Source organism: Eptesicus fuscus, chromosome 10 (assembly GCF_027574615.1).
Source record: "Eptesicus fuscus isolate TK198812 chromosome 10, DD_ASM_mEF_20220401, whole genome shotgun sequence".
In the NCBI taxonomy this organism is placed as follows: Eukaryota; Metazoa; Chordata; class Mammalia; order Chiroptera; family Vespertilionidae; genus Eptesicus; species Eptesicus fuscus.
In genome coordinates this window covers 2,083,432-2,097,030 of record NC_072482.1, presented here as the reverse complement: position 1 = coordinate 2,097,030, position 13,599 = coordinate 2,083,432, and the positions used below count along the sequence as shown (strand labels likewise).

General features: G+C 57.2%; 2 protein-coding genes across 4 annotated transcripts; one reads left to right on the top strand and one right to left on the bottom strand.

The window, feature by feature from the left end:
- Nucleotides 1–67: 67 nt before the first annotated feature.
- Nucleotides 68–9,149, top strand: NELFE (negative elongation factor complex member E). Of its 3 annotated transcripts, XR_008557203.1 has the most exons (12): nucleotides 68–252; nucleotides 614–695; nucleotides 3,057–3,126; nucleotides 3,204–3,349; nucleotides 4,049–4,123; nucleotides 4,206–4,243; nucleotides 4,418–4,743; nucleotides 4,853–4,997; nucleotides 5,140–5,194; nucleotides 5,412–5,514; nucleotides 7,186–7,345; nucleotides 8,454–9,149. XR_008557203.1 is itself a non-coding variant. In XM_054721870.1 (11 exons), the coding sequence occupies exons 2-11, from the start codon at nucleotides 621–623 to the stop codon at nucleotides 7,281–7,283; spliced, it is 1,116 nt and encodes a 371-aa protein (XP_054577845.1). In that variant the 5' UTR covers nucleotides 68–252; nucleotides 614–620; the 3' UTR covers nucleotides 7,284–7,356. The 3 variants fall into 3 exon arrangements, 2 of the variants coding, with proteins under 2 accessions (XP_054577845.1, XP_008155553.2); XM_054721870.1 differs by lacking the exon at nucleotides 8,454–9,149 and having other exon boundaries at nucleotides 4,433–4,743; nucleotides 7,186–7,356; XM_008157331.3 differs by lacking the exon at nucleotides 8,454–9,149 and having other exon boundaries at nucleotides 7,186–7,356.
- Nucleotides 7,507–13,575, bottom strand: CFB (complement factor B). The gene is made up of 19 exons (XM_008157333.3): nucleotides 13,565–13,575; nucleotides 13,302–13,498; nucleotides 12,993–13,226; nucleotides 12,407–12,592; nucleotides 12,117–12,290; nucleotides 11,807–11,908; nucleotides 11,594–11,730; nucleotides 11,186–11,324; nucleotides 10,773–10,904; nucleotides 10,435–10,536; nucleotides 10,205–10,342; nucleotides 9,691–9,788; nucleotides 9,464–9,581; nucleotides 8,798–8,951; nucleotides 8,634–8,710; nucleotides 8,353–8,468; nucleotides 8,125–8,257; nucleotides 8,000–8,049; nucleotides 7,507–7,706 (listed from the first exon to the last, which is right to left on the bottom strand). The coding sequence occupies exons 1-19, from the start codon at nucleotides 13,573–13,575 to the stop codon at nucleotides 7,551–7,553; spliced, it is 2,454 nt and encodes an 817-aa protein (XP_008155555.2). The 3' UTR covers nucleotides 7,507–7,550.
- Between the last annotated feature and the right edge of the window lie 24 nt (nucleotides 13,576–13,599).

The window sequence follows — 13,599 nt, the reverse complement described above, 5'->3', positions numbered from 1 at the left end:
GGGAGCCGCGGGGTAAGCCCCGCCCCCGAAAGGGCGGAAGTGAAGGCGACTTCCGCCACCCACCCGCCGCGGGCGGGGACGAGTGCCTGCGAGGGGCCGCCCGCTTCGGCCCCCGGGAAGGCCGGGCGGAAGTGCCTGCGCGGCGGCTGCCGTGGGTACCGCGCTTCCGCCCCTCGCTACGTCATCGTTCCGAGCCGCCGACCGTGCCCGCGGGCCGTCGCCCGAGACCGCGGCCGGGCTGACGCCCCTCAGGTAAGGAGCTCCCCCTCTCCCTTCGCCCTCTTCCCGAGCTCCTTCTTCCTCTTCCCTTTTCCCAAGTCCTGAGAGGCTGCGCAGGTGCCTCTGCAGTGGGGACCCCGCGGTCGCCCTACTAACCCGTGGGGTAGGGGGGCTCCGGTGCCATCGTCTTGGCGACGGAGGGGTTTTTCTCCCCGGTCCACGTGGTGCCGCTGGTGTCCGTGATTCCCCGCGAGGAGGGCTGCTGGGGGACCCCGACGAGCGGGCTTGGACGGCGGCCGAGCCTAAGCCAGGGCTAGGGAGAGGCGGCCCCCAGGAGTAAGCGGGCCTGGGCGGTGACGTGGAGAAAGATGTCTTGGGCCCGCCCCTGAACCAGGACCACCATGTTGGTGATACCCCCCGGACTGAGCGAGGAGGAGGAGGCTCTGCAGAAGAAATTCAACAAACTGAAGAAAAAGGTGAGGGAGTGTGTGGGCAGGGCCCGACTTGCGCAGGCTCCCCCCGGCCGCCGGCGTGGTGTGCGGGATGGAGGGCTCTGGCTCAGCCTGAGGGGTAGCTCAGAGGCGGGCATGTCTCTCCTATCAGCTGGCCATGGAGTTGTCTCCCCAAAAGCTGGTGATCCCCAAGTGTAGTTTTTCCCGTTCGGTCTGGTGTCTTACTGATACCCTTCACCTATCCAAAATAAAGCTGTCATCTTCCTCCTATTCTAACCTTGTTCCTTTTCTTCGTCTTCCAAATACGGACCGAGCACATGCAGTTCTTCCATGTGTTTGTAATCAAAAATTTCAGCTCTGCTCCTGGCCGGTTAGAACATTGTCCTGATACACCAAGGTTGCAGGTTCAATCCCCGGTCAGGGCACAGACAAGAATCAAATCAGTAAGTGGAGCAACACATCAGTGTTTCTCTCTCTTCCTCTCAAATCAATTTTTTTAAATCTCATCTCTGACTTTGCCATTTGCGTAGACAAACAGATGCTGTCTTTTTTTAAATATCCTATATAATAAAAGCCTAATATGCTAAGTGTCCAGTCAGCTGTTCAGCCAATCAAAGTGTAATATGCTAATGATATGCTAAGGCCACTCAACCGCTCACTATGACATACACTGACCACCAGGGGGCAGATGCTCCAACTGGTAGGTTAGCTTGCTGCTGGGGTCCACCTGATCTGGACAGAGCGAGATGGGCCAGACACACCCTGGAGCCCTCCCACGGTCCTTCCCGAGCTGGCCAACCTCCCAAGCCCCTCCCCGGCCCCAATCATGCACCAGTGGGATTCCTCGGCCTGGCCTGCACCCTCGCAATCTGGGACCCCTCGGGGGATGTCGGAGAGCCAGTTTTGGCCCGATCCTGCAGGCCAGGCCGAGGGACCCCACTGGTGCATGAATTCATGCACTGGGCCTCTAGTACATATATATATATTTTTTTTAATTTCAGAGAGGAAGAGAGAATGAGAGAAGTGGGGATATCAATGATGAGAGGGAATCATTGATCTGTTACCTCCTGCACAACCCCTACTGGGGATTGAGCCGGCAACCTGGGCATGTGCCCTGACCGGGAATGGAATCATGACCTCCAGGTTCATAGGTCAATGCCCAACCACTGAGCCACACCAGCCAAGCTCTTTGATTCTTTCTTGAAAATAATTTCTCCCATTTCTTCTTTCCTGCGTATTCCATAAATCAGGTCTTTGCTGATGTTCACTTAGACTGTTGTAATGGTCTCTAAACACGTTTCTTAGTGTGTGTGTTTTTTTTTTTTGTTTTTAAATTATTACTTAGACCCAGTATTGAATTGTTTTAATTCTTCAGACATTTTTTTTTTAATTTTATTGATTTTTTACAGAGAGGAAGAGAGAGGGATAGAGAGTTAGAAACATCGATGAGAGAGAAACATCGATCAGCTGCCTCTTGCAAACCCCCCACTGGGGATGTGCCCGCAACCAAGGTACATGCCCTTGACCGGAATCGAACCCGGGACCTTTGAGTCCGCAGGCCAACGCTCTATCCACTGAGCCAAACCGGTTTCGGCTCTTAGTGTGTGTTTTTAACAGATTTCTCACTCTTATTAAAATGATCCATTGGAAACACAAGACTGTCCTTTTTCTCAGAATCCTTAAGTAGTTTCACATTGTTTGTGGAACAAGATCTTAAGTTGGTGTTGCTTTTTAGTAAAATAGAACTATTCCCTAGTTCCAAAACATGCATTCCCAAAGCCTTCTTATATCTGCATTTTTTCCACACTGTTTTCTTTGTGGAAAATGCTCTTTTTCTCAGTCTCTGTTGTACAGATTTTACCCAGGGTCCAGTTTAATAGCCATTTGACATCAGGAAATTTTACTTGCTCTCAAGCAGCTTGCATCTCATAAACATTCTTGACAATTTAGTGCAGACATTCTAATTTTCAGAGTGTGAACTTCTTGTGCAGGAGGAACCGTGTCGCGTGCGTTTGCATGTCCTGCTATGAAGTAGTGGGAGGCGTGTTCTTGTTAAGTGCTCAGGGGATGGTGGGTGAAGCCCCCGAGAAAGGCACGTAGGCCTGTGCGTGCAGCTTTTACCCGGAGCTCTGGCCCGTGATTGAATCCCTCGTCTTCACCTTCAGAAACGTGATCCTTCGGGAAGTCACTGGATGCCGTGGTTTGGGTAGCCCAGCTGTCCCTGGCGCTGCAGATGCTCTAGGGCTGCCTCAGCCGGCCCTCCAGCAGCACCATTTGCGTTGTTTTCTTTGAGAAAGGGAGCCCCTGGAGTGAGGTGGCCAGGGGCCTTGGGAAAGGATCTGCTCAGGGTGGCCCTCACCAACCCTCTCTCATTCTTATTCCCAGAAAAAGGCATTGCTGGCTCTGAAGAAGCAAAGTAGCAGCAGCATAGCCAGCCAAGGCGGTGTGAAACGCTGTGAGTGACGGGAAACGGGAGCAGGGGGCTGGCCTCTCCCACCTGGCCGACCTAACGCTCTTTCCCGCCCACGCCAGCGCTGTCGGAGCAGCCCGTGGTGGACACAGCCACCGCAACGGAGCAGGCGAAGCAGCTGGTGAAGTCAGGAGCCATCAGTGCCATCAAGGCTGAGACCAAGAACTCGGGCTTCAAGCGTTCCCGAACCCTAGAGGGAAAGTTAAAAGTAAGCACAAGCAGAAAGCTAGTCCAGGGACCCTTGACTTCAGGGGCATCCCTCTGTGTTGGAATGGAGGCAGGTTGAGGGGAAAGGGAATGCCTGCTCAGTCCTGGGCACATTGTCTGCCACTCCGAGCTTCGGTTGTTGCCCAGAAAGTAAAGACAGTGGGTGGCTCCTAAGTTCTGCACTTTGCACAGTCTGGCTCCAGTCCATGTGTGGGAGCCCTTGGGCTGTGTTCTCATGAGGTGAGCAGGCTGAAATGTTAGCAGGTTCAAGAAATGTTGAGATACACTAAGTACTTTACGGATATATTAGGGTCACTTATTTTAAAATACCACATAATCAAATAAGAAAAGTACAGCCCTGACCAGTTTGGCTCAGTTAATAGAGCGTCGACCTGCGAACTGAAAGGTCCCAGGTTCGATTCCGGTCAAGGGCATGTACCTGGGTTGCGGGCACATTCCCAGTAGGGGGTGTGCAGGAGGCAGCTGATCGATGTTTCTAACTATCCCTCTCTCTTCCTCTCTGTAAAAAATCAATAAAATATTTTTTTTAAAAAAGAAGAAAAGTACAAAGGAATTAAAAGGAAAAAAAGATAGGCCAGCGGAAGGCGAGAAGGGGTGAGGGAAGAGGAATCCCCTCCCTCTGTCCCATGGTTGGCCGCCTCCTGCTCCCACTCTGAGGTAGGTCTCTACCACCTTCCAGGACCCTGAGAAGGGGCCGGTCCCCACTTTCCAGCCATTCCAGAGGAGCATCTCTGCTGATGATGATCTGCAGGAGGTAACGGCTCCCACTCCTTTGTCCCTAAGGGGTCCACATGCCCGAAACGGGATTCTCCTAACTGAAACTTGGTCTCTTTCAGTCGTCCAGACGTCCCCAAAGGAAATCTCTATATGAGAGGTTAGCAAGTTAGAAATGGGACCGGGTCCCGGAGGGTGGAGGGGTCTGCCTGGTCCTTGGGAGGTATGGGGCTGGAGGGGAAGGAGCTGGGCTCCAGAGCGAGTGTTGAGTCTCCACAGGGTCTCGGAAGACAAGGTCAAGGCCCCCTTTGATGCTCACTGTCTGCCTCCCTAGCTTTGTGTCTTCCAGTGACCGGCTTCGGGACCTGGGGCCAGATGGGGAGGAGGCAGAAGGCCCCGGGGCTGGTGATGGCCCTCCTCGAAGCTTTGAATGGGGCTACGAAGAACGTGGTAACGCCCGCTCCTCAGTCTCCCCTCCCCGAAGCCGCAGCCGGGACCGCAGTCGTGAGCGGAACCGGGACAGAGAACGGGACCGGGACAGAGAACGGGACCGGGACAGAGAACGAGACCGGGACAGAGACCGCGAACGGGACCGGGACCGCGAACGGGACCGAGACCGGGACCGAGACCGAGACCGAGACCGAGAGGGCCCTTTCCGCAGTGAGTGAGCGTGGCTGGTGGGGAAGTGGCTGCAGCGAGGACTGAGGTGGCTCCAACTAACGTGGACGCTTAAAGTGGAGGGTGACACGGTACGTCTGCGATCCCACAGGGTCGGACTCATTCCCTGAACGCCGGGCCCCTCGGAAGGGGAACACGCTCTACGTGTATGGGGAAGACATGACGCCCACCCTCCTCCGAGGGGCCTTCTCCCCCTTTGGAAACATCATTGACCTCTCCATGGACCCACCCAGAAAGTAAGGAGGACGTCGGGCAAAATGGTCAGTCCCGGGAGGAACGGGTGTGCGGCCTCGGCCGGCCCGTCCCCAGCAGCCTGTAGCATCGGGCTCCGCTGAGAAGAGCCTACGTCCCTCTACTGACCCTGTCTCCTCCTCCCAGCTGTGCCTTCGTCACCTATGAAAAGATGGAGTCAGCAGATCAGGCCGTTGCTGAGGTGGGCTTCCTGGTCTCCCCCCCTCCTGCCGTCCTCGTGTTTTCTCTAAAGTCCTGGGAGCCAGAGGCAGTCGTTTCCTCCTGAGAGTCCCTCCCCACTCCCAGCAAACCTTGTTCTCAATCCCTGCTCAGTCCCCCCCTAGGATGGCAGCTCATGGAAAGTCTCCTTTGGTTTGTCTGTAATGTTCCCCATCCTCTGCCCCTCCCCTCTGCCCCAGCTCAATGGGACCCAGGTGGAGTCCGTGCAGCTCAAAGTCAGCATTGCCCGCAAACAGCCCATGCTGGATGCCGCCACCGGCAAGTCTGTCTGGGGCTCCCTCGGTAAGAACGAGATTCTTCCTCATCCTGTCCCCCACCGCTCACCCCTTCTTGTTCCCCTGCGTGTCCTGGGTTCCCTAGAGGTCTGGGTCTGGGAGGCTCTGGGAATGGGAAGGAGAGTGGTCAGGCCCTCTGTCAGGAGAAAGAAGGGAAAATGGTTGAAAATAACTAACTGGAGCAGGGTCAGGTTCATGAGGAAGATGAGCATCTCGTGGCCTTGTTCATTTTGAGGTGAAGCGTAGTTGGTTTTATAAAATACATATTTGGAATAGGAACTGGGCCTCCGGCATGAGGTGAGAATGAAGAAAGATCGTCACCTGTATCTCAGGTGGCTACAAAATGATGTATCATTGGGGAGGCTGACTTCTGGAGGAAAAATGACAGGACTGGGCTTGGGTAACATTCAGGGAATATGGTGGGAGCAGGGCGCTGTTCTCCGTGTCCCGCTCGTCCCAGTCCTCGACATGTTAGGCCAGGGTGAATGCAGCAAAGGAGACAGCAGGAGGGGTCAGGGCCTTTTACAGAGGCCACCCGCTTTGAGAAAGGGGGCATGGTCAGCATTGCCAGAGTACAGAGACCCCAAAGATTGGGAGCTGCTGTCGGGGGTTCACTGTAGCCCCAGAGTGGCGGGGATGAAATCCTTGGAGTGAGGAGAGGGACACACTGGGAACAGGGAGGAACGAGGAAGGGAACAGAAGGAAAGCTCGAGGCTCAAGGGAGAATGCTCCAGCCACAGCTACCCCCAGAATGAGTTCTGTCGGGGAGCGTAGTGCTTCTCATTTTAGCGGAAATACACTGAGTGGCCAGGTTATGATGATCTCTGAACGCATAATAACCTGGCCACTCAGTGTATATCCTATATAATAAAAGGCTAATAGGAAAATTGTCCCCTCGACCATGAGTTCGACCAGCAGGCAGGGCGGCCAACCGCCCATGTCCCCTTCCCCTGGCCAGGCTGGCTGGACCCCACCCATGCACAAATTCAATACACACACACACTGGCCAGATGACACACACACACAGAGTGGCCAGATGATTATGCGTTCAGAGATCATCATAATCTGGCCACTCAGTGTAGATTTTCCTGGCCAAGGAGTGGGGCAGAATGGGGGGTTCAGAGCAAGAGTGGCCTTCCAGATAAAAGGAAGGATTCAGAAAAGACCAGCATGTCAACAAAGGGCTATAGAGGTTTTTAATTTTTAAAAAAATATTAATTTCATAGAGGAAGGGAGAGGGAGAGATAAAAACATCAATGATGAGAGAGAATCACTGATTGGCTGCCTCCCGCACGCCCTGCACTGGAGATCGAGCCCACAACCCAGGCATGTGCCCTGACCAGGAATCGGAACTGTGACCTCCTGGTTCATAGGTCGACGTTCAACCACTGAGCACACCGGGCCAGGATAATTTTTAATTTTTGATGTATTGACTCAAAGCAGTAGTAAGCACCATTCAGATGTGCCAAGATAACGGCATACCACTCACTGCTTGCTGGGGTGATGGGATGGTTTGGCAGCCTAAGGGGCTAAAGGGAGACAGGCCGTCCCGGCCACCAGAGGGCAGCATAGAAACAGCTTCCAGGAACCAGAGGCCAGAAGTGAGGTGGTCAGACTCCGTCTGGGTCTCACCAGTGCTCTCCTTCTGGCCTTAACTAATCCTTTCCTCCCTCCCTAGCCGTCCAGAACAGTCCTAAGGGTTGCCATCGGGACAAAAGGACCCAGATTGTCTACAACGACGATGTCTACAAGGAAAACCTGGTGGATGGTTTCTAGGTGGCGGAGCTGAACTGCTTGTGCCCCGCCTGCCCCGACACTGGTCTCAGTAAAGCACTGAGGTGGAAGCTCACACATCTCCCTCAGCCTCTGGTTTCTCAGCACTTGGGATTGGGTTGAGCCTTTTACAACAGCTGTTAGATTTTACCTCGTTTGTAGCAAGATGGCCAGTGCACCTTCCCACTCCCTTACCCCCAAGGATGTTGAACACAGGTGTTGTCACAGCTGTTTTAATTGGATCCCATGCCCCTTTCCAGCAGGAAACCCCTATAGAAAACCCAGGTCCTCATCATGGAGTTTCTCCTTGAGCCAGGGCAGCACTTGGAAGAGGTTGATGTGAAAGTCTCGGGCGTGAGCAGGTACCGGACGCTGCGGCTTCTTGTCTTTGCAGACGTCCACTACTCCCCAGCTGATCACACCAACCTGCAGCGGGCACGGGGTTGCCATGGACCATTTGGTAGAATTCCTCTGCACCCCAGGAAGCACAGCTGCCCCCATGGCACCTGCACTGACCTGGGAGAAATAGACTAGGGACCCACTCAGTCCTGTCCTCCGCAGCAGCCAGGCCGCCCCGTGGGCCTGACCTGCCGGTTCAGGGGGAGTCCTAAGGCGAGGCAGCTCTGCCCTCCCTTTTCTAGCCACACCGGTTGGCCTTTCCTGCTTGGGGCCCGTGCTGAGCACTTGGTGTCTCCCCCAGGCTGGGAAAGGGGACTTACTTGAATGAAGCGACTCCTCTTGTGGATAATCAGGGGGCCACCGGAATCACCTACAGGGAGGAGAAGCTGCAGCGAAACTCCTGGGCCTCACGAACTAGCAGCTCCACCAGAGAGCCTTTCCTCACCTCTGCAGGTGTTGGGGTCCGCGTAGGGATCCACCCCTCCAGTGCAGAGGAACCTGGGGGTGACCACCTCGGAGATGGCCTTGATATTTTCATAGCCCGGGGCCTTCTGAGCATCTCTCTCACATGCGGCTTTCTGTAGGTGGGGAGGAAAGTGTGGGGAGAAGGATGAACAAACTTGCTCAGGGAGAGTCTGAGCCGAGGACCTCCTTAGGGTCCCACATTTCTCACCTTATCCCCATTCTTGATGTAGACCTCCTTCCGAGTGAGCATCTTTTTCTTCCTGTCGTTGGACAACTCAGACACAAACAGAGCTTTGACATCCTTTGCAGGGAGCAGCTCTTCCACTGGACAGATGGACGGCCTGGGTCATTTCAGCACTCCTCTCCCCACCATCTCCGCAGCTCCCGCGCCCTCCCTAGGGCTGGGCTCAGGCAGGCGCCTCCAGCTTCCCTCGCGCCCCACTGTCCCGGACTCTCACCCTAGTGCCCCTCTCCCTGGACATGTCTTACTCTGTTGCTGGCAAGTGGTTGACAGTGGAAGCCTCAAAGCTTGGTTTGTGCCCGCAGTGCAAGGGAGACAGATGGGCCTGCAGGAGAGGCAGGACACGGATGGCACATGGCACCCCGAGGCCTCCAGCCCCACCTCACACTCCTCGGGGAGCCAGACGCCTGACCTGAGAGTCTTGCTGAACTGCAGCTTCTTCTTGAGCTTGATCAGGGCCACGTCATAGTCATAAAATTCCGGAATTCCTTCTGCTTTTTTCCCATTGATGTTGTACTTGGGGTGAAATAGGACTTCTTCTATGTCCAAGTCCTGCTTCATTCCTCCTAAGGTCGGAGGGGAGAGGGCCTCTGGGCCACCCACTTCTCTGTGGGCAGCCTCCTGCCTCTGGCCCCATGCCATCCCTTACTGTTCAGCGTGTAAAGCGGGCGGGGGTCTTTTTCTGCCAAGGGCCGTTTGGATACTTATAACATCGTTCATGACCCATACAAAACCATCAAATTAAAAATCAGCCTGCTCAACTTCAGCTGGTTTGGCTCAGTGGTTGGAGCATCGGCCTTCGAAATGAAGGGTCCTAGGTTGGGTTCCGGTCGAGGGCATGTACCTTGGTTGCAGGCTTGATCCCCAGCCCCTGGGAGGCAACCAATCAAGGTGTCTTTCACTTCCATGTCTGCTCCCCTTCCCTTCCACTCTGTCTTAAAAAGTGTCCTCAGGTGAGGATTGACAAGGGGAAAGAAGCTTGCTATATTTGCTCAAATATGTAACTCCTCCCTAATGCCTTGGCAGGGCCAGGGCCAGCCCTTCCCACCCCTGGTGCAAAGGGGTGCGTCACCCTTACCCAAGTTGACCTTGATTGAGTGCAGCTGATCCTCCACTGTGAAGCAGTGCGCCGCCGTCAGCACGAAGTACTCGGACACCACGGCCCCCATGCAGTTCTCGTGTCCCTTCGAAGGGCGCTGGCAATGATGGCAGGGGGCACGCTCGCTCACAGACACCCAGTTCTAGCATGGACGCTGCCCTCCTGCCAGAGTCCTCCCACCCCCACCCCCCAGGACGCATGCTTACAGTGACGGAGATCTTGGCCTGCCACGGTTGCTTGTGGTAATCGGTACCGTCCTTGTGCTCCCAGACCATGCCGCAAAGACCCAGAGTCCGGCTTTCATCTACAAGAAAGGGGGGCGCTGAGAGCTGGGGCGCTCATCCCAACGGCGGCACCTCGGGCGGGTGCCGAGGCCCGTGAGGAGAAGGGAGAGGCAAGGGCATTCGTTTCTTTTTACTGAAGACCTGAAACCACTGGTACAGTGGAGAGAATTTGAGCCTGAGGTCGGAGACTTGGCTGGTTTTAGGCCCAGCTCACTAGTGGGCTGTCCGTGGCCTCTGTGAAACGGACTTGACAAAGGGCTCCGTCGCTGGCAGCTCTGATTCTAAGTGGATGTGCCAGGAAGCAATCGTGACACTACGGTGGAGCCCAGGAGAGGCTTTCCCGGCTGCCAGGGCTGGGGGGCGGTGGGGGGAGCGGGAAGGAGGGGCCTGGGAGAGCTGAGCTTCCTGGCCATCCTTCAGCCTGACGTCTGCCTACCAAGCATTTGGAAGAAAACATCCTCCAGGTTTTCCATGTCCTTGACTTTGAACACATGTTGCTCTTTATCTTTCTTGGAAGCCAAAGCATTGATGTTCTCTTGGTTCACCAGAGGCCCAACCCCAAACACGTAGACATCTGCGGGAGAAAGGGGAGGGTGAGGGTCCACGCCCGGGGGGGTGGGGGCAGGAGCTGAGAAGGCGGTGCTGGTCCTGGGCAATGGGACTCACCCAGGTACTCTTCCCTTGGGTTTTTGCGATCTCTGCCGATGTCCAGCAAAGACCGGATGTCATGGATGACAGGGACCGGGTCCCCGCCCATGTTGTGCAAGCCTACAGAAGAGACAGACCGTGAGGGGGGCAAGGGAGGGCCCAGACAGATAGTGGCAGGTGGCTGGGAGGCAGGTTTGGAAGTGACAGATCACAGAGTCCCTTGTAAAATGTCACAGAAAAGATCGTGGTTCAGGCCTGTTGCTGCTCAGGGCCCCACCATGAGTCTAATGTTACATGTGGACTGAAGGGCCACGCGAGTGAGGGTGGGGAGTCGGGCCGGCGAGAGCCCTTCTGACCATCAGTCATGAGGATGATGACGTGGCGGGTGCGGTTCCAGCCCTCGGGAGGGGTGTCGCCCGCCCAGCTCATCATGTTGTACACCGCCAGCAGGGCCTTCTTGGTGTTCGTGCCCGTCTTCAGTTTGTGGTCTGTGGGCAGGAAGGGATTGTCACCTCCGTCTTCCAGGCCACCCCTGAACCCTGAGGCCTGTCAGCATCCCACATTTCCCAGCCTTTTAGCTGGTTGTCATCCCACTGACTCCCCTTTGCAAGTGACTCTCAGCCCCAGCAGGTTCCCACTCACCCCCCGTGGGCCTGCTGCCAACCACGCCCTGCACAGTGGTCCTCCCTGACCCCGGGGGTCTCACACAGCACCCCTGAACCTTTGACCTCTCTGACCCCAAAGTGAGCGAACTTCCCTGACTTCTGACCTTCGTAGCTGATTCCATTGAGCTTCTCTGTGACCCAGGCTGCATTGCTGCTCTCTGCATCAGACACTCTGATCAAAATGTTGGTGTCCGTGGCATATGTCACTAGACCATATTTTGGCTTCACCCCGTAACTTGCCACCTGAGGGAATCAAGGGTAATGGTATTGCACGTAGAATACTTCGCTGAGACAGGGCAGGTCCTGGTAAGAGACTCAAGGGCCAACTGGTCACTCTGGGGTTTTCAGGGGCGTCTGGGTTAAAGGTGAAGAAACTGCTTCAAGTGAAGGGGAGGGAGGACGGAATAGGATTTGAGGATTTTCTGAAACCCTGGGGCTCAGAGGGGCTGCAAACCGGGGAGCTAGTCCTGTGAGGGCCATTCAGGGTCCCCGCATTGAAGGAGGGGCTCCACCTTCTCAATGAAGTCCCGGAGGCAGTTCTTGGCGCCTGTGAAGTTGCGCGCCCCGATGCTGTCGGACCCATCCAGCACCAGGTAGATGTTCATGGAGCCCGAGGGGTCCAGGACAATCCTCCTCTTCTGTTGTTCCCCTGCGTGCGCCCAGAGACACTCAGGCTCCCCTGCCCTGCCCTCCCGACTCCGCCCCCCTCCCATCCGCCTTCACACCTGGGCTGTGCCCGTCCTCAGCGTCCACGCTCTCTATGGTCTCCGTCAGGGAGGACAGGAAGGCTTCGGCCACCTCGGCAGGGGTGTCGTACATGAAGGAGTCTGGGAGGGGTCAGAAAGCAGGTCAGATGTCCAGGAGGGTCGGCCGCACAGGGACCGGAACGCGGGGTGGTGGGTTTCCAGAGCGGGAAGGGCTCGGCAGTAAGTTGTACAGGGAGGTTTAGCAGGGAAGGAGACAGTGCCCTGGCACGGGGACTTGAGGCCAAGAGAGCAAGACCTGACCTGAGGGCAGGCATGGGTCAAGGGTCACCTTGGCAAGAAGGCTCTGTTCCACTCCAAGAGCCACCTTCCTGGCAGGTTCGCCGCTGGGAGCCACGCAGGGTGAGCCCCCGGCTGCAGTAGTAGGTGACACTGTCTTCCAGGCGGTACTGGCCGCCCACCTTCCTTGTGCCAATGGGGATGCCTGGGTTGGGGCAGTACCCCGCTGCAGAGGCAGGAGAGCGTGAGGGCCGAGGCCCGCGGGCAAGGCAGCGCCCAGGAGCGACGAGGGTCCCTGGGGCTGCGGCGCGGGCGGGGACAGGCCGCGGGGAGCCACCTCACCTCCGTTGTCACAGATGGCCGTTTGCCCGTCCCACCGGCCTGTCACTTGGCAGGTGCGGTTGGCGGAGCCCCGGAGGGTGTAGCCATCATAGCAGTGGAAAGAGATCTCGTCGCTCAGATTGTAGTAGGGAGCCCGGGGCCAGTACTCCCCATTCTCAAAGTCCTGTGGTCGCGGACAACGAATCGCTTGGGGGAGGGACGAGGAGAAGTCACCCAGAGGGAAGGGCTGCCCTTTGGAGCCTCCCTCCCGGTCTCAAGGCCCCGTCGCTGAGAGAACGCGCCTTCTTGGTCCCACAGGAGCGGCGTCTGCCCCGGCCCCCGGAGGGCCACTGCTCTTCCCTCCCACCCTGAGCGTCTGTCCGCCGCAGGGCCGCCTGGGCCCTGTGCTGGGGCCGGTGCTGAGGACAGGCTGGCTCCGTCCTCCTCCCTCCTTCCGCCTTCCCCGCTCCAGCCCCAGACAGCTCCTACACCTGCTCAGCCCAACTTTCAGCCCGCCTGGCCGCACACTCTGCTCTCAGCCTCGTCGGGACCTCGGCCGCCCGGCTCCAACCCTCTGCTGGCCATGCCACCCTCCCTGCCCTCCAACCTCTGCATTCCGCCTTCTTGACAATCTTTTGGTCTTTGGTCTGCAGGGCGCTCCAGGACCCCGTGGACCTGCAGGTGCGAGCCTGCACAGGGTATGGGTAGAAGCCAGAGGGACACGCGTACTCCAGGGCCTGGCCCTCCTTGAGAAGCCGGAAGGAGCCACCTTTGATCTCTACGCCCTCCAGAGAGCAGGGGCGTTGGGGCTCGGCCGCGGGCAACGGCGTGGTGCCCACACCTAAAGAGACAGGCTGGTGAAGCCGGGCCCGGAGGGAGGCTGGGCAGCAGGAGCCGGGCAGTGACCCTGGCTTACCTGCCGGCCGGAGACCCAGGACCAGGGTTGCGAGGCAGAGCCAGGGCCCGGGGCTGCTCCGCAGGGCCAGGGCCCCGGGAGGCGGGCGCGGGGCTGGTGCTGGAGGCGGCGCGGCCTTCCCCGGCTTGGGCTGCATGGCCACTTGGCTCAGCGTCCGGGCCGAGACTGCAGACCTGGGCAGGGCGCGCTCCCGTCCCCTGCCCCCCACACCTCCGGCCTTTTATGCAATCGGAGTGCTGGCACCTGCCGCTCGCCCTGCCCACCCTGCCCACATCACTTTCCGGAACGTCCAAGAGGG